Source organism: Sinohyriopsis cumingii, chromosome 18 (assembly GCF_028554795.1).
Source record: "Sinohyriopsis cumingii isolate HCF-2022 chromosome 18, ASM2855479v2, whole genome shotgun sequence".
NCBI lineage: Eukaryota > Metazoa > Mollusca > Bivalvia > Unionida > Unionidae > Sinohyriopsis > Sinohyriopsis cumingii.
In genome coordinates this window covers 91,459,564-91,480,871 of record NC_142978.1, presented here as the reverse complement: position 1 = coordinate 91,480,871, position 21,308 = coordinate 91,459,564, and the positions used below count along the sequence as shown (strand labels likewise).

Sequence of the window (21,308 nt, the reverse complement as noted above, 5' to 3'; positions counted from 1 at the left end):
TAGACGAATAATTACATGTATTGCTATATCGTTATGTGAACGATTGATATTAATAATGTTGTTCATTCCTATTGCAATGCCGTTGTGTGAACGATCGATGGGTTTATGTTCATTCCTATTGCAATGCCGTTGTGTAAAAGATAGATGGGTTTATAATGTAATTAATTCCTATTGCTATGCCGTCGTGTGAAAGATAGATGGGTTTATAATGTTGTTCAATCGTATTGCAATGCCGTTGTGTGAACGATTGATAGGTTCATTATTTCATTCATTTCTATTTCAATATAGTTTTACGATTGATGGGTTCGTAATTTGCACTGCTTTTCAATATCGTTTTATGAACGATAGGTTAGTAATTTACACTGCTTTTCTAAATCGTTATTTGAATGATACATGATTACATTCTTTTCTGGATCGTTATTTGAACGATACATAATTACATTCTTTTCTGAATCGTTATTTGAACGATACATAATTACATTCTTTTGTAAATCGTTATTTGAACGATACCTTCAAGACTTTTTATATTTAGGTGTAGGTCACTTTTATTTTGTTGATCAGTGATAGGAATTCGCATTTGTTTTGAAATTCCATTCGTTAAATTAATGTGAAGTTTTGTTTTCTTCGTTGAGTTAATTGTTGATAGTTCCATGTTAGGAACTTTATAATTTTCCTTATCTTTTGATTATAATGGTGTCAGATTTGTTATATTTAAATTGTGTTTATAAATAAACATCTTGTAAACGCAGTTGCTTTTGGTGTCTTCCCTAATCCAGTCCCAACCTGGCTTCATCCTGTGACAAATGGACTTAGTTTCCCCACTGCAAGCCATTTGTTTCTTGCAGCATGGTCTGAGTTTCGCTCAGGATTTCGAAATAACTAAGCCGAAAAAATATACCACCTCGGGTGACAATGTACGCGGCAACGAAACCTGAGTACATTTTTGACAACATACAGTAAAACCTGTCATGAGCGACCTCTGCTATGAGCGACCACCTGTCATTTCCGACCACAATCGTAATGCACGGATCGATTTTACTATATAAACGCTCTGTTATGAACGACCACATGCTGAACGCGACCAGCAACCGCGATTTATTGGCAAAATATGCATTTTGACACTGCTATGAACGACCGCATCACCAAAAAATCAAAACAGATTGACACCACTGACCTTAACTTAATCCTTTGTAAACACTAGAGCTCGGGATAAATGTAGTATGCAAACAAAGTGCACATTAAATAACACTATAGTTGAACAACCATGTATCGGGATAAACACCTCTAACATCATTTAATCCTATGTAACAAAGACTGCATAAATAGCAAAGATTGCTCTAATAAAGTATTTAAAAATAATTTGTCTTGCTACAGTACCAGTTTTGTGAAATTTACAACTCCAGCGTACGGTGTCATTTGTAAACTGCAGTAAACCAGACTAAAGTACATGTCACTAACCGCCATTGTAGTGCCGAAGTCATGTGAATAGCCAGTAAGAGTAACATCAAAGGGAGTAATGATGGATATACGCAGTCAATTTAGAGGTTTGTATTTTTTCTTTATCTGTATGAAAACTCACAAAACGCCGGTAGTCCTTATGTCCAAGTGAGAAATCGTTTGAAAGGGCTTCAGTGTTGGTTTGAGTACGTCGTTTTCTTTCCAGTTAATCCATAATGCCTGGAGGGTGAATGAGCTCATTGTCTTTAATACTAGTAAGTGAGAATCATTTCCGGATTTTTTTTAAAATTACTTTTTATTTCTTTTGTTAGTGTTTCACCAAGCCACAATCTGTTTACGTGGGTGCAGATGGTCGGAACATTTGTTTGTCGAGCTATAACGCTGTTGATTTAAACTTCATCTCAGAATAAATGTACAGTATTGTTTCCTGATGAGTTAATTATGTCTTTTGGTTTCATTCATTGGTACATAATATATATTTATTCCACAATTCCCCAAAACCTGATCAAAACCGATAGCCTTTATAACGTCAACACTAATAACAACGGCAGAATCTCCGCTGAAAAAAAGAAAAATTTTAACACTGGAAGAAAGGATTAATGTCATTGAAAGAAATGAAAAAGGCGAGACCACTCGCAAAATAGCAGTCAGCTTAAGCGTCGGTAAAACGCAAGTTCAAAATGTAATCAAAGACAAGAAGTCCATTAGAAACGAATGGCGGAAAGGTGCACAAGCACAGAGGAAATATGCCACGGCACGACGGACAGTTTACGGAGATCTGAACGAGCGAGTATGGGAGTGGTTTTGTGTTGCAAGGAGTAAAAACATACCAGTAAGTGGGAAGTTGATTCAGGAAAAGGCAATAATTGAGATACATGTTCAGACCAAATAGCTGAGTAAAACATGTCAACAAAGAAATATAATGGATTTCTTTTAAAATAACAAGTGAATAAGTGTATAAAATAAGGTATATACATCATATCTAACTGTTCATTTTTTGTACATATTAATGTGATGTTGAAATATAAATTTTATTCTCGTTGTTTGATAGATGTATATCTTTATTATATAAAGATATTTTGAGAGGAATGTTGATATGATCTAAGAAAGACAACTGTTACTCTCTATTCTGTAGTGGTCTTGAAGGAGTTACCTTCGTGTGTGTTGATTAAACACGTGACTTGTGTTTACGTCTACAAGCTATTCTTTTGAAGATATCACCACTTATGATGATACAAGCATGCTATCAACATGGTGGCAGCGGTGAACGCATATCCTGATAACGTCTGCAACGTTGATTTTCGCTGGATAAACGCACAGAGTTGAAGAAACTCCGAAAATTTGACCAAGCCAGGTCGCGAAAATAGATCACATTTAATTGAACATTCGTCCCGATTTGATTCGTTCGACATGGCGGACTCGTTAAAGCCACCTGGGACTTTAGATATTACTGAAGGAAACATAAGTGAAAACTTCAAGAGATGGAAGCGACAGATAGAAATATATTTGACCGCTAGTGGTTCCCAAAACAAAGACAAGACAGTTCGAACCAGCATCATTTTACACTGTGCAGGACCGAAGGTAATTGACATTTATGACCAGTTTGTATGGGCAAATCAAGATGACAAAAACGATCCAGACAAAGTTCTGCAACAGATTGAAGCCTACTGTAATCCACGGAGGAATGAAGTTCTTGAAACCCACAGGTTCTGGTGTGTGAAATATGATGACTTTACATCGTTCGAACATTTCCTTACCGAAGTTAGGAGAAGAGCAGAGTCGTGCAATTTCAAAGAAAAAGACAGAATGATAAGAGATAAAATTGTACTCAGCACAAGTGGTAAGCTCCAAGAATTGTTGTTGAGGGAAGAAAAACTTGAACTTGACAAGTGTCTTCAAACTTGCTGAGCATTTGAACAGTCAAATAGACATGTGCAAGAAATCAGACAAGACAAAGTACATGATTCGGTGAACAAAGTTGATAACGCGAAACCACGATCACAAGCAGGTGTATCTGGTACTGGATTGGTAAGACCGAAACTTAAGTGTGGTTTCTGTGGACTGTTTCATGAACGAAGCAAAGAAAAATGTCCAGCCTGGGGAAAGAGATGTAACAACTGTGGTGTAAAGAACCATTTCAAATCATGCTGCAAGAAAGTGCAAACAGTTGACCAAAATGACAAGCCCGAAGAAGCTACAGAAGAAGAATTCTGGCTTAACTACATTGACAGTTCGATCAATTCAAAGGCAAAAGCCAAAATGATTGTAAATGACTGTGATGTAACATTTCACATTGACACTGGGGCCCAGGTAAATACAATCCAACAGAGATTTGTCCGAAAATCTCAGAGAATACAGAAAGTGTCACATCTCAGAATGTGGAACAAGTCAACAGCGAAATCCTTAGGGGAGGCAACTCTGACAGTGACAAACCCAGTGAACAATGAAACTTATAACGTAACTTTTGTAATTGTGCCAAATGAGCTAGATTGCTTGCTAGGTTTGAAAGCGGTTCAAGAACTGAAACTGGTCACAATTAACACGGATAATTTTATCGGAAGCGTCAAACGCCACCTCGGAGATCTTGGTGAAGTGAACCTCAGACTCACAGATGATGCAAAACCCAGGGCATTGCCAGCTCGCAACATACCGCTGGCAGTGAGAACTGAGGTGAAAGAACAAATTGACCTACTGACAGAACGCGGCATTTTAATACCAGTTACAGAACCAACTGAATGGGTTAGCCAGATGGCAATTACAAAGAAGAGCAATGGATCGTGGAGGATATGTTTAGATCCTCAACCGCTGAACAAAGTGTTAGTGAGAGAACGATATAGACTTCCAACTTTTGATGACGTAGTTCCAGGATTACATAATGCCAAAGTATTCACGAAACTCGATGTGCAAGAAGCATATTGGCATATTAGACTTGATGAAAAATCCAGTCTACTTACTACTATGATAACACCGTTTGGAAGATACAGATGGGCTCGACTACCGTTCGGACTGAATGTATCCAGTGAAATATTTCAGCGGAAACTGAATGAAGCTCTTAGCGACCTTGAAGGCATATTTACAATTGCGGATGATATTATCATCGTTGGTTGTGGTGATAATGAAATAGCAGCTCAGAAAGACAATGATGAAAAGCTGGCAAAGCTTTACAAACGCTGTGAAGAGAGGCACATTGTTTTGAATGAAGGAAAGAAGGATATGGGCCCTGAAATCACTTTCCATGGACACAGAATCACGCCACAAGGTATCAAGCCAGATAACGATAAAATCAAAGCTGTTCTTGAAATGAATGCTCCGACGGACGTTACTGAAATCAAACGATTTTGTGGATTGGTACAGTATATGGCTAAATTTGTGCCAAATCTGTCTGAGACTCTTGAACCATTGAGAAACCTGACTAGAAAGAACACACCGTGGAAATGGACAAAACAATGCACGGAAGCTTTTGAAAGAGTGAAACAACTGTTAAAGCAAACAGATGTGTTAGCAATCTACGATCCAAATAAGGACTTGGTACTACAAGTTGATAGTAGTAAAGATGGCCTAGGAGCTGCTCTGCTGCAAGATGGACACCCACTTGAGTTTGCATCAAGATCTTTGAAACCAGCTGAAAGGAACTGGGCACAAATAGAAAAAGAAGCGCTTGCAGTATTGTATGGGCTAGAGAGGTTCGATCAGTACACATATGGTCGCCCAGTGATTGTTGAAAACGACCATAAACCTCTGGAAACCATCCTGAAGAAACCACTCAGTCAAGCACCAAAGCGGCTACAAGACATTCTAATGAAGATGTTTAGATACAATGTTACGTTTCGGTACGTCAAAGGATCTGAATTAATCATTGCGGACACACTAAGTCGTGCTTATAGTTTGTCAGATGACACTGAACTGACTAGGCTGAAAGTATGTGAGGTCGAAATGTTTGATAAAATTCCGGATGCGCGAATTACAGAAATCAGGAGAGAAACTGCCAAAGACACAACTTGTCAGTTGTTGATTGACCGTATTATAGAAGGATGGCCCAAAAACAAAAATGACCTAAAGCCTGAAGTGAGACCTTATTTCTCTATCAGAGACACACTGAGCTTTTATGACGGTATAATACTGAAAGGGGAAGCTGTTTTAATCCCAAAAGCTTGGAGAGGACAAATTAAAGAATGTTTACATAGTGCCCACCTTGGCTTCGACAGTATGGTTAGGAGAGCACGAGGAACCGTTTTCTGGCTGGGAATGAATCAAGAAATAAGACAATTAGCAGACAATTGTGAACACTGCATGGAGAGAAAGCCAAAACTCCAGAAAGAGCCCCTGCGGCAACATGATGACGGCAACTACCCATGGGAGAAAATTGGGTTAGACTTGTTTGAAATACAGGGTAGAAACTATTTGCTGGCGATTGATTATTACTCAAATTTTATAGACGTTGATTTACTCACCACAACATCATCAAGTCAAGTCATTATCAAACTCAAGAAGCAGTTTGCGCAATTTGGAATACCTAGAATAATCATCAGCGATGGTGGACCACAATTTACGTCTGACGAATTCAGTCAGTTCACGAAACAGTGGGGCATTCAACATCACGTGACTTCTCCTCATCACCCAAAGTCAAATGGCAAAGCCGAAGCCGGTGTGAAGATTATAAAAGGCATGATGGTTAAATGCCTGAATTCTAGGACTGATCAGTACGAAGCACTGCTAGAACTAAGGAATACTCCAAGACAGGACACTGGTCTAAGTCCGGCCCAAATGATGTTTGGGAGAGAAACAAGATCAATGCTACCTTTGGTTCAAAAGAAGTCGCCCAGAAACAAGAAGCGAGATGCTAGGAAGGACTGTATCAAGAAAAGTTATGACCGCAGTGCTAGAATTAAACTAAAACTTGAAAACAGTCAGCCTGTATATTTCCGACACAAACCAGATAAACCCTGGAGAAAAGGTGTTATTACAGAATCAAACGACCGAAACTGTATTGTAACTTCAACGGATGGTGTTCAATACAAGAGAAATAGTGAACACATAAGACCGACATCAATCCCAGTACAAATCCGCGATAAATCACCGGAAAGAACAACTGTACAGGAGCAAACGGCTGACACGCATGTAAAGGAACCTGATCAGAGGCGTCCCGTACCAGAGTCGACATGCCTGGAATCAGCGACTACACCAGTTATAAGACCCAGGCGCGAAGTGAAGACGCCAACCTATCTCAAAGACTATGTGAGGTTTTGAGTCAGTTTTATGCAGGTGTGAGGGACATAATAATCCCCTGTAGTGATCTAGAAATGTTTTCAAGTGTTACAGTTATTGTTAGCTAAATTAGTTGAATTTATTTGCATTGCATTTTGATGACTGCATAGTATAAAATCCTGTCTTCTTTAAATCATTTTCAGTTAAAGTCTAGTCCATAATTTTTATCTAAGTCAAAAATCCAAAGCCAGTACTTTTTGTAACTGTAAATTTTATAACCTGTTAACTTGTTCATAAATTGATGTTTTGTTTAGATCTCAATTAGTTTCGTTAGAGAAAAAGGGATGTTGATATGATCTAAGAAAGACAACTGTTACTCTCTATTCTGTAGTGGTCTTGAAGGAGTTACCTTCGTGTGTGTTGATTAAACACGTGACTTGTGTTTACGTCTACAAGCTATTCTTTTGAAGATATCACCACTTATGATGATACAAGCATGCTATCAACAAGGAATGCATGCATTATTTGACAAGATTCATGAATAAAGGATATGATACATGTACAGTGAGTATGGGTGTTGTTTATTTTTCAACAATGCTAACTATTGACCCTGAAAACCAGTCCATTTTCACACACCTCTTATGAGAGACCACCTGTCTTGAGAGACCGCTTTTGGTTGGCAGAAGGGGCGGTCTCTCATAACAGGTTTTACTGATACATATTGATATTACTCCTACCCAATTCCGTGACACAAACTTCTTGCAATAATGTTACCCAAACGAGAAATTAAAACTTGGCCTTATTTTCAAACATAAATATAACGGAAAAGAATGCTTTCTACTTAATTCTTTCTTATGAGAACATTCAGATTCTCGTGTGAGCAAAATCTGAAGATGTGAAATTTTTTTTAGTTTTTCTTTGGCTCACAAATTCTAACAAACTGCACACATCAGCTCGCAAAAACTACCTGACCACTACAGTGGCCAAAGTGTTTTTAGCATCCGCCTCGAATGTGTGAGGATGTAGGTTCAAGCCACAGCCAAATCCTACCAGAAACTTATAAAAATGGTACTAGCAGCTGCATCACTTGACATTAAGAGGTTATTGTTAGGACTGGTCGACCTGGTGTCAGGATAATGTGACTGGGTGGGACATAATGCTACACGTCTGTTGCATGATGCCCCAGTGCTAAATATTACTATTAACTGCCACACTGCAGACATCGTAGCAGTAAGACTGAAAAACTGTTCAAGCTATGTTAAAAATCCAAATTACGCACCCTCATACAAAATCTACCCAATCTTCTATCATGGTTTTCATGCGCATTCTTTTCCATGGTTTTCCATTTTGATATATATGAAAAAATTCAAAGTCTAAACTGTCCATACTTCCAGAATTTTGCATGCTTAAATGTATTTTACAAATTCAAAGTCAAAACTTTCAATATTTTCCCAGGGTTTTCCATGTTGAAATATATGAAAAAAATTCAAAATAGAAACTGTCCATGTTGAAATATATATTTAGAAAAGATCCAAAGTCCAAATTGTCCTATGCAAAATATTTCATTTTTCCACGGTTTTCCATGTTTTTCCAAGGTATTCCATCCTTTCCTTAGTTTACTACAGAAAAAGTACAGCCTGGCATTCAGTTTTCCATGTCTGTGCCACACCATCTTTTTTCTGGGGAGGCAAGAAAATCTCCAAACCATGATATGTTAATGATCACCCTGCGGATATTGTTTAATGACATTTGACATTTGGAACACCTTTAAAATTCTATTTTTTACATATAAATACACAAGACTTTTTGATACATCAGGATTTGATTAGTGCATTTTCTACAAATGGAAATGACACATAACATTGGCATCTGTTAATCAAGCAGGTATTCTGTTCACATTGGTTGGAAGTTTAAAATGGATGAAAAAAAATAACAAAGATGGTGTTGTTGAGTGTATTGCCACTAGCAGTGCAAAAGCCGTCTGATAGGCAGGTGCCCGGGGCCCTTCTAATTTTAGATTGTACCCACCTGTATTCTCAGTGAAGTGCCCATCAGGCTTATGGAAAAAATCTAACAAAATGTGGAATTTTATTTTCAGATTGTTGGAAGACTAGTAAATTACAAATAATTACCTCACCCCCATGCACTTTACCCATATGAAGATCATCTACTTGTATTAAAAGCTGTAAACTTTATGTACAAAATGAAGCAAGTAAGCCACAAATTTGGGGACAGTTTACCTTGGTTATCTATAATTAGTGCTCAGTTGGCTTCAGTATACACAAGAATCTTCTAGCGATGGGACAAAAGTACTCTTTGGCAGTCTACCACACCTACCATTTATAGTTGAAATCAGCCACTTTTGAGAATTAACAAGCTTTTATTTTTATTTTATAAAGAAACATAAAGATCATTTTCTACATGTTCTATCCACACATTTTAGAATCCAGCCAGATCAATCTACTGGGTATTGCAAATGTTCAAGCCGTGATTGCAGTGATGCATGTCTTAGTAAAAGAACTGAGGCGAACATGTGCACAACAATTCGTTAATTGATTACACTTTATTGTTGTAATTTGTAGTGTTTATACCAAATTGGTCGGGAGTGTTTATGCCAAAAGAAAAGGATATATTTAAGGTGATTTAATAATAAAGAGATTAAAGGTAGTCCATGAGGGCATTTGGGTCTTTTAATACAAATCAGATGTCCTTTTGTGGTAGGCGAGATTTAAAGGAAAGAACAATCCATAAATGATTTCAGCAGAACCACTCGAGTAAATATTACAACACTGGTTACAAATATTAAGCGGCAATTGTGAAGGAAATAAAAAGTGTAAAGTAAAACTGTATAATGCAAGACACACATTTGATGCTAATGAACATCAGCAATGCTGATCCAGTAAAAAAGAAATTGAATGAGCTATTGGACAGTGACATTAGGAACAGGGGAAAACATTGCTTCAGTCTTTGAAACTTGTGCCAGTCTGAAGTCTGCAACAGTGTTTTTTTATACATGGTCCTGCCAAATTGCTAAGTGACAATCAGAAACAAATCATTTACTGTTCTTCATGTAAAACAAGTTCAACAGTTCATGAACTCTCACCATTTGTTAAAGCAATAGACAGCATCAAAATTTATGCCATAAAAACTTGCCTTCTAAAATACACACATAGTGCCTTTCTCTTTAAAAGCTGCAACTAACCAGTGGCAACTAGTACAGCAGTCGTGTTTATTCAAGCTAAAGTAGACAATGACAAAATGGTTATAAATTTAGAATTACCACACCCTAGCAAAATGTCATATGAGCTTTGACCTCTGTGGAACCATATGTTGCTTAGACAAAGGTGGCTCAAACTACATGAATGACAAGGCAGCGGCTACATTTGCCAGTTTTGTCAGACAAAGTGTAGTGAAGATGTTAGAGACACCCAGGTTTTGCAGTTTGATGATTGATGGTACATCTGACTAGAATAGCAATGACCTTAAGAACATATGTGTTAAAATATGCAACCAGGGAAAAACAAGATGCTTTTCGTACTGGACCTGCAGATTCCTGCTACAGCCAAGACATGTCAACATGTTGAACAGGTCTTCAAGAGGCTTGAAGTGGAGACCATTATGAAAGAGAAACTAATAGGATTACAGTTGATCGTGCATCAAACATGCATAGCAAACAAAATTATAAGTGTAAATCTTATAGGCTGGGACAACTAAGTCATCAAGACCAGAATTAAGACATGATGAGTCAGACAGTAACCTTTTTGAAAGTGATGATAATGATTGTGAAGATTTCAGAAGAACTTGTTAATTCTATGATATATTCCTGTATGAGAAAATAAATAAGACCAAAAAAGGTTTTAAAACCAATGTAATAGGAAACACACATTTTTTTTGGTCTAAGAAGAAAAAGAATGCTTTTCACACAATATATATTTGATTAAAGTCAGACTAAGAGAAAATACTGTGTTAAGCTTAATATCTGATTTGTTGTTGTTGTGGGGTTTAACGCCATTTTTCAGCACACGATAGGCTATGCATGGCAGCCAGTATTAATGGTGGAGAAAGAACCCGGGAAGAACCACCGACCCACAAGAAGCTACTGGCAAGCTTTCTTACATACCCATATTGGTCAAGCCCGAGACTCAAACCCACACAGAGAGAGGTGAGATGGCAGTGATCCTTGATGGAGAGCACTTTAGACCACTCGGCCACTCAGGGCCCCAATATTTGATTTGTCTGTGGTCCCTTGAAATTTAGTTTGCGCCAGTGTGTTTTGGAAGTTTGCTGGGCCAGTGGCTTGAAAAATTAATCATGAAGACTCTTTCTCAATGTGGAATATTTTGAGATCTGAATAAATACACAAGTCAGTTTAATATGATTTTGTTTATTTCTTTTCATATTTGAAGTACATCAGTGGCAATATTGTGTGACAAATAATAGTAAAAAAGTACAGCCCTTTTGGTCACATGGAATTGGTGTCATAGCTGGTGATTTGTTTCCAGTGTTGGAAAAAAAATATTTCTTTGAGCACTGGCTAGTGGGTTCCTTGCTGGTATGAGATGGGTAATGTTTGTGTGTTGTTTACCTTTTTTCTGCTTCAGACTTCTTCTTTTTCACTAGTCAGCAGGACTACCAACAATATAGTTTGTTTAAGACCTTGGCCTGACAAGTGATCATGCTTGGTTTTAAGGTCAAAGTTACAACAGGTGATTTTCCTTTCTACATGATAAGTCAAGATTCTTTTGCCTAATTTTTATCAAACTTCATTGGCAGATTACACTTACATGGGGGCAGCTCCCTATGGATTCTGAGAGATAAAAGATCAAGGTCACTGGAGCAGATGTTGTCTGTTTAGGAGTTTCCCCTTGGCATGTTGATTTTTCTAGATCCAGTTTTCAATCAGACTTCATAGGTAGTTATAATTTGGGCAGATGCATCTCCCTTTTGATTATTTAGCTCAGTGGTCAAAGGTAAGTATCATAGGGATCCATTTTTGTGGTTCCATGTGTTAAGTTTACTTCATGTTTTCAGTATAAATATTTATTATCAGCTTTTTTACATTCACTACATTTGGGGAAGGACAGTTGATAATCGGGGCTGAGATTCATCTGGTGGCTATTCTATTAGTTACAAATTAGTTACATTAGTTCTCTCAAACACGTGCCTTTTGGATTGATTTATATCATCTTTTGTGTGCATGTTTACATGCATAAAGAAAATTTAATTTCTTCTTGTATACATGCATATTTCATTTGCTTTTTTTTATATAATTCTGTTGGTGTGGGTGCATAACATTAACTTTTAAGAGGTCATGCCCTCATACTGTGTGCTAATAGTACAGATATGTACTTGAGAGGTAAAGCTATATATTGACCCAGGTGGCACTTACCTCTCTCAGAACTCATCTAATCAGGTCATAAAAGTTGAGGCTTTTGTATTTTCTGACCCAGTAGTTTGAGTGGCAAATGCATTACGTTGAAGACAGTGTTGCATCTTGAAGAAACTCAGGCGGGGCAGGGCATATCACCCAACCAGATTAAGCTGAATCCCATAGAATTGCTGAATACTCTAAATCATTATAATGGAAGGAAGGTATTGAAAATATATATAAATCAGCAATCTCTAGTCCATATGGCTTCTTGTTTTACACACTTTGGATTGTAAAGTTTTAATAAACCTTGAACCAGCCTATGTAGTGCCACAGTATACCCCTGGGGTAATAATGGCACTAAGTAGGCACACAATAGAGGCAAGTTAATAGTCCAGCCTGTCTTAAAAGGTAGCCTCAATTGAACAATCACCTTTCTTTAATAACTGCTTTGCCAAAGTCTCATGCACACATTATAGAACACACCTCTATTAAACATCACATGTCATAGAAGGCCTTTCTTCTCATTTCACAAGGTGGCTGCCTAGTACAGAGTTGACAGTGTTACTTGTTTTCCCAACTTACAGACATAATATTTTGATGTTCTTTGGTTCCGTTCACCAAAATAAAAATGTTTCATGTTTTCTTTTTCTTTTTCCAGCCTTCACTCAGAATTACACCAACCACCATTTTATATGCTGGGAAAAATCCAGATGGAAGTCATATTTTGGTATGTAAATTATATGTATAAATATCTCAGGATATGTGCCTTCTGCTTAATGTGATATTTTGATCCTTCTTATTTAAAGAGTGTCATCGTCCCTAGTTGTATTAGAAACATCGTTTTTCATTGGCTATTTGGCTCATGCATGAGCAGAAGGGTAAAAGTTGGATTTTTCTTTTCATTTTTTTCTTCTCTTAACAGACCCATTATTATCATATCGAGACCACTCTTTATTCCAAATGCCCATCTTATCCTACTTTTTTGCAAAGGTTCATCTGTCTGTCTGCAGTTCATACCAGTCTGCCATAGTTCTGAGACCAAAAAGTCTAAAATCCAGACAAAATTGGATTCCAACCACGGGCAAATTTTGGGTGGAAAAAATGAGGTTTTTCCCTCAGTATTTTGTAGTGCAACTAGAACATCCAGATTATTTGGTATCATTGTGGAGCTACTGTCTGCCTTTCTATAACACCATCCGCTTTAATGTATCATACATGACCTTGATGCTACAGAGCTCGGCAGTAGGCTACTACCTCCTCTACGTTAACTCATTGACAGGTGTTAATGTGCTGATGAGAATCCTGGTAATAAATATTATCTCTTATGAGCAGATATACTTAATGTGGCAGTATTGACACAGTCATGCATCACTGAAAATTGATGCCTGTAGCTTGTTCTTGTTTTTCAGTTGTATTTACTTGTGATGTTGATACATGTATGTTGTTTGTGACTAACAGTATGCTCTTCAGCCAATCCTTTCGGACAAATACCCCAGATTTTAAATGCTTCAGTTTCACATCAGATTTGTTATGGATCAATGGTCTAGTATCTCATCAGGTGGAAGATAACGGTCACTTTTCCTTTCCAAATATTGCTTGTCAGAGTATTGCTGTTATAAACTTTTAACACGTACCAGGAAATACAAATAAGATATTTAACTGATGATTTCTTTCATTATCTGGACAATAATTAACATAAATCTATTAGAACTACATAACGAATTGCAATATCTGCAGCAGGATCTGTATGGTTAAGATGCATATAAAATGTGTCCATTTATCATGTACTCATCATCAGTAAAGTAACAACTTCGATCATTACATTAAAAATTTACAGATATTCTTATGTGAAACAGTTTTAAAATATTTTTTAAGATGTTAGTGGCCATATGTAATTGCACAAAACAAGAAAAGATACATCATTGTTTCATGTTCCATTAAATTGGTATTAAAACTTTATTAGGGTAGAGAGGCCCTGAGTGGCCGAGTGGTCTAAAGTGTTCTCCATTACGGATCATTGCCATCTGACCTCTGTCTATGTGGGTTCAAGTCTCGGATTCAGCCAACGTGGGTATGTGAGAAAGCTTGCCAATAGCTTCTCGTGGGTCGGTGGTTCTTTCCAGGGGTTTTCCCGGGTTCTTCCTCCACCATTAATACTGGCCGCCATGTGTGCTGAAAAATGGTGTTAAACCCTACAACAACAATTATTAGGGTAGAAACTGTAACTCGTGTAACAAAGACAGACAAACAAAATTTTATTTCTCTTTTTAAATTTCATAAAATATTAGTGAGCCAGTAATTGACAGGTTTGGTGCTGGAAGTAGCTACACCACACCTGTTGATAATATTTTGTATTCAGCTTCTTCATTGCCCCTTAATGTGCCAACTTTCTTGAAAAAGTTGGCCACCAATGGTAATTCTTATGGATTCTAACAACAGAAATATTTATCTACAATGTATTAATTATTTAGTATGTTGAGTTTATAATGTATTAGTACATGTATGTAGATTTATATTTTGTTGCATTATTTTCATTTGCAATATATTGATTCTCTATGCTTTTATGTATGCACAGTGGCATGCCAGCTTTCTTAACTAACCACTTCTGAACTAACCACTTGATGTCAAAAGGAACGTTTTTATCCTTATTGTTAACATGATGCTTCTGTTGCTCTTAAGACAGTACTCAATCAATGTAAGTTCGTTTAGAATGTGATTTTAAGCAAAGCAATGTTATATTGTGTAACTTTCCTAGAGAACAGACAGTAATCACGTTACTATGACTGCAATTTCTGTTCCTTAAATATTACGCGAAATGCATGTATGTAAATTAGAAATAATCAAATTATACACAATGCCATATTTATTTTAGTTTAATTAGTTTTTTGTGAGTGCCGTCCTCTTAAAATAACAATACACAAGAATCACTAAACAGTAATCAAGCTTTATGACTGCCATTCTGTCAATGCCTCTTGATTTGCACACAAATTGGGCAGAAATAAAAATATTAACTACTGAAAAAAGACCAAATGTCAATATTACGGCTACTTTCAGGCATGTCAATAGACAATAGGATTAATTTGTATAGAATTGCAGTTATGTTTATTAACATTACAACTGTTTATGCACTACAACATAACATGGACAAAACACTTCAGGTGTGTAAATCTTACACAAGGTTGGTTTCGATGTCAGCCATAAACAACCATCTCAAGAGCATTGAGAAAATACTGGTGTTTCCTCGCTGAATTCTTTCATGGTCATCACATAGTTGTAATTAAAGATAAACAGTTTATGCTAAGCCTATTTGCTACCCGTTTAACGAATTCTCTTATTTTGTCACTCATCACGTAACTTACTGGTTGATGTAACAGTGGCGTAACATCCTTATGGACATTCTTAGCATGCATCCTGATCAACTGTGAACATCCTCTGATTGGTTACCTGATGGTTTTGACAACAGGGTAGCAAGTGTGTCATGTGCAAACTGAATGTAATGTGCAACTGTTTGGGTTTTTGGTACAAATAGAAACCAAAATTTTACTCAAATAATGGTGAAAGCAAACAGACAAGGACGGTTTGTATATAAATTAGAAAATTTGTCAAATGTTGAATATATAAAGTATTTAAGTTTTCATTATTCAAACACAATATAATTTGGCTCCACGATGCACATGTTACTATTTCATTTACTGAAAGTATTATGACAGGGCAAGTCGTTGATCACATAACCAATCAGACAGACACATTACATGCAATAGTGGGTTGATGAAAATTAAATTTTTTATGATTATTTTTCCAATTAGCAAGAAAATTTTTACAGGTTAGAAATAAGAATACACAAGTTTGTACCAAACATCCGTAGTGTTATGTACTTGCAATGATTTTTTTTTTAAGTAGGCAAGTAATGTCCTATTTTGATCTGTCTGGAATGTAATGTTTTTGGAAATGACAGTAAATTAATAATTAACAAGTGCATATTTTATGTGAAAACTGTCTTTATTATCACAGTAGCACATGAACATAAATAATAAGTAATATTTATGAGCAGTTAAAGTTTAAAATGCTTTTCAACAAACACTAGCATCTGACAGTAGACTGTAGACACAGCCATGTACAGATCCAATTGCAAGATAATATGTCGCAAATTCTTGATGTTAATAAACCTGTGGATGAAGCTGGTACAAGGTGAAATTGATAGACTGTGACTCGGAACAAATGATACATATTATGAAACACCTGATGTTTATCATTGTTGTCTAAGCTACTATTCTTCATGCATCATGAAGTATAAACTCAGGCAGTCTTTGTTGCAATATAAATTGTTCAGGTTGAGCACTTGGCCATGTTTGCAAATTGCCTGCTAAACGTGTACTGGTTACATTAATGCATTATTTCCTCCCACATGTTTCACCAAGTTTGTGCTCACTATTAGAAAAGCTAAAACTTAAACAAGCATTACTTGTAGACATTAATAAATTATTATATATGGAACCTTATTTGATTCCCATGTTTACAAAGAAGTGCAGGATAGTGTGCGCCTGGCTGGTTGGACATTTCCAGACTTTTAATAGCTAGACATATGACTTATATGAAGAATAGCCTGAGTATGGATTCTACTCACACTTTTGGAATTTGATCAGCCCACTAGGAGTGGGGCTGGGGGTTAGGGGTCATTTTACATACATGTTAAGCAGCTCTGGTCTTGCATGTCTGATGTGGTTGAGAAATGGCATATGTAATAATTTCCTAAGTGTCTACACATTTAGACTAGGACCCCTGGGGACTACCCCTTTGGTCTTTCCCTTACCTAAGAACTTAACACCTGGGTCATCACATGCATGTGGTAACGATTAATTCCCCACCCTTTAACTAAATATGCACTTGCTGGGTATTGAAAAGACATGCTGCTGATGTTGACACTTGGGACCAGAGAGTTTTCCTCTGAGTTATAACTTGGAAACATTAAAATTCCCACCATATACCCTGGACATGAAAAGACAAGTGTATACATGCGCATGCATCCTTACCCCAAGTGACTTTGCCTTTGGGTCACCATAGCAAGAACACTGTTAAGATACCCATCCTGTACTTCCATGTATACCAGCTCTCCATGAAGGACAAATCTTGCTCCTGGGTCAGTCCTTACCATCAAGAACCTGCCCAAGTGGTTCCTCTTTCTAGGACAAGGCTAAAACAGCTAAGTTTGGGATTTTATGTTTTACCAACTCTGAATTCTATTAAAAAATAAAACATTCCTTTAACTATTGTTTGTAAAGACTTTCCGTTTTAAAATCAGTTGAAAAAATGCAAAGTTGTTATCAGATTTTATAACATCATTTTGGTGATTCAGAAATAATTCTCATAAGGTAGAAAGAAGCTATACTCAAGCTTAATAAATATAGAAAAACCATTTAGCCTCTATTGAAAGCTTGTAAATTATAGAAAAACCATTTAGCCTCTATTGAAAGCTTGTAAATTATAGAAAAACCATTTAGCCTCTATTGAAAGCTTAAAAAATATAGAAAAACCATTTAGCCTCTATTGAAAGCTTAAAAAATGTAGAAAAACCATTTAGCCTCTATTGAAAGCTTAGTAAATATAGAAAAACCGTTTAGCCTCTATTGAAAGCTTAAAAAATATAGAAAAACCATTTAGCCTCTATTGAAAGCTTATAAAATATAGAAAAACCGTTTAGCCTCTATTGAAAACTTATCAAATATAGAAAAACCCTTTAGCCTCTTTTGAAAGCTTATAAAATATAGAAAAACCCTTTAGCTTCTATTGAAAGCTTAAAAATAATAGAAAAACCCTTTAGCTTCTATTGAAAGCTTCTTTACCTTAAAAAAAATCTGAAATTGAGATAATGGTATTATATGATTGTTGATTTGTCTGCTTTCCCAATGAAAAATAATACGTTTTGACTGGGCTCAACTTAACAAAGGTATTGAAATAACATAACATGTAAATAGGCTAGGATGATTTCCATCACTTTTCTATATTCTTGAACATGTATCACACACCAGTAAAAAGGTTACACAGCCTACACCATAATTAACTACATGGATAGCAAAGCAAAGTGTAAATAAAGTGCCTGGTCTCACATTCCAGTCCAGGTGATTTTTGTTAGCCTAAAACCTTTTTCCAAAATATATCATATAGCCAATCAAAAAACCAGAATAAACAGTACATGTGTAGAACCTTGGGAATACAAAGTAACAAGTCTCATTTTTATAACATCTCAGATTGCAATCTTAATCTGTACCTCAAAGCTGTTGTTTACCAAAAGCTTAACAAGTCATACATCTCCATATTTATTCGCTTACAAGATGAGTCTGACTGCAAACTGCACAGGCCCAGATCTGCCATCACATAATGCACCTGCAGATCTGGATCTGTGTAGTTTGTTAGGTTAAATTATTAGAACAAATAGACCCTGATCTGCAGCACATTATGTTAAGGCAGATCAGTATCTTTTTTCTAGAATGAATATTGTTACCTGCTACATTTATTGGTGGACTCTGTGAAATACTACAAAATATCTTTCTAAAGCATGGAGCTAATGTCATCCACACATATTTGCTCTGGAATGGTATTCAAGTTGAGATTAAAAATGCCCAGTTTATATCCTTCTTCCAAACCAAATTTATCCAGTTGCTTCAGAGATGCAGTTAATATAAATAAATTCCTTTGTTTGAGCACCTCATGGTAGATAAGTTCTTCAGCTAATTGTGTTACCCTCTTTAAATAATGTCATTATTATTATTATTATTATTACAAACCCTGTAAGAGAGGGCCCAGAGTGGCCAAGTGGTCTGAAGCGCTTACTGTTATGGATCGCTGCCATATCACCAGCTCAGCCACTGTGGGTATGTGAGAAAGCTTGCTGGTAGCTTCTTGTGGGTCAGTGGTTCTTTCTGGGGTTTTCCCAGGTTCTTCCTGCACCATTCATACTGGCTGCCATGTATAGCCCATCTTGTGCTGAAAAATGGAGTTAAACCCTATAACAACAACAAACCCTATAAGAACATTGCTCAGTTGTGGTTCTTCCCAAAGACCACACTCCTCTGAATAAGAAGTACCCAATCAGCTATCAGCTCCAGTGATGTTTGTGGAAAAGACTACATCGGGGAGACTGCTAGAAACCTTGTAACTTTAGTTTTAAAAAAAACACTTATGCACCTACAGAGAATCCCTGGCAGCAGTTGCTGAACATTGCAAAGAATCAGTGCATACTTTCTTTTGGGATAACATCCGAGTACTTGGTAGAGAGAATACTACCCTAGTGAGAAAAATAAGGGAAGCTATTGAAATCATGGATGGGGAACCAGTGTTGAAATGCGATCCTGGATTGGGACTCGGGTCCTTCTACACAAGAGTTCTGTCATGTGATCAACATTTAGATATCATGTGACTCCAGTCCAGACATCATTCTTCTAATGAAGACCTTGTGAAACGGTCCAAAGCTCAGGAGTCAAAAACTTGTTTTGTTACAGAAAGTTATATATTCTTGATTTCCAAGTATTTGTATTGTTTCCAGTTTGACTAGACTTAAAAGTGAGTATATATGGTACAATGTTAGATTGTCAAATTAACAAAGACAGTACATGTACCAGGTACTCTTTTGCATTGAAGAGAGATAACTCTGTTGGAACTAAACAGGGATAAGAGTTATCCATTTAAAACAGATGCATTTTCAATTATGTGGATAAATTTTTCTTAAATATCATAAAAAAATAAAAATATGATCTAGATATGAATTAACATAATCTCACATGTTGCTAAAAGATTCAACATTTTTTCAAGCTGGACAAAAACTACAGCTTTTACATAATGCAACAGTCACAGCTAGCTATGTTGTTTATTTCTGAAGGCAGTGTTCCCAACATTTTAAGCTCCACCTACCTGGGGTTGTATAGTCCATACCATTATACCACTAGTGACAATGGAGAGTGTAATAGCTTAATTGTAAACAACAACAACAATGGAACTGAGAGCATGTAGTCACATATTTGTCAGAATACAGTATACATGTATATATTTCTACATGCAAAATATATAGCTAGCAGTAAGCATTGTTTATCCAAATCTATCAAAATACATGTATGATATGATATTTATATATGCACAATATACAGCAAACTAAGCTTTGTTTTTCCAGATCTATTAGTGCATTGAATATTGATAGATTAGGGGTCTGTACTGTTTATTCTACTTGTGATATCACAGCATAGACTTGATCTGCTGGCACATTCATATAATGGTAAAATTACAACTCTGCTGTTATTAGATACTATCTGTACTCACTAATGTAAGTCAAGTCAAACTGCAAACAGCAAAGATCCTGATCTGCCTTAACATAATGCAACTGCAGATCAGGGTCTGTGTTGTTTGCTCTACTGATTATTCATTTTAAAAAAACCTCCACAGACCCAGATCTGCTGGCACACTATGTGCTGGCAGATCTGGTTCTGTGCAGTTTGTGGTGAAACTCGACTTATAAGCAAGTATAAACAGTATTCATTTCATCTTGCATGGTTGATCAGACATTCATATGGAAGTTAATTCTTTATTTGTGTATCGCACACCCAAAATGGAACTATTAAGGTGTTGTGCACTGATGTCCATACTTGAAGTTTTACATAAATTATCCTAATTTGTACCAGGAATCTCAAAGTGTTTAATGCCAAAGTTAAAGCTATGTTACTTTCCAAAACATTGTTAACTAATATGATAGGTGTATTCTCCTTTACTGTTGTTAACTAATATGACAGGCATATTCACTTAACTGTTGCTAATCAATATGACAGGCATATTCTTTGCAACCGTTGCTAATTGATAAGACAGGCATATTCATTGTAACTGTTGCCAATTGATGACAGGCATATTCACTGTTAACTGTTGCCAATCGATGACAGGCATATTCACTGTAACTTGCTAACTGATACAACAGGCATATTCTCTGTAACTGTTGCTAATTGATATAACAGGCATATTCTCTGTAACTGTTGCTAATTGATAAGACAGGCATATTCACTGTAACTGTTAACTGATATGACAGACATATTCACTGTAACTGTTGCTAACTGATATGACAGGCATATTCTCTGTAACTGTTGTTAATTGATAACACAGGCATATTCACTGTAACTGTTGCAAACTGATATGACAGGCATATTCTCTGTAACTGTTGCTAATTGATAAGACAGGCATATTTTCTGTAACTGTTGCTAACTGATATGACAGGCATATTCACTGTAACTGTTGCTAACTG

The 21,308-nt window shown here is 36.4% G+C and overlaps 1 protein-coding gene across 1 annotated transcript in view; it reads left to right on the top strand.

Annotated features, from left to right (window-relative positions):
- LOC149777435 (branched-chain alpha-ketoacid dehydrogenase kinase-like) overlaps positions 1-21,308 on the top strand; it is a 156,333-nt gene that overhangs the window by 27,026 nt on the left and 107,999 nt on the right. Inside the window, exon 2 of the mRNA XM_089942068.1 lies at positions 12,693-12,761. Coding sequence (XP_089798194.1) covers positions 12,693-12,761 — 69 coding nt within the window. The remainder of the gene's footprint in view (positions 1-12,692; positions 12,762-21,308) is intronic.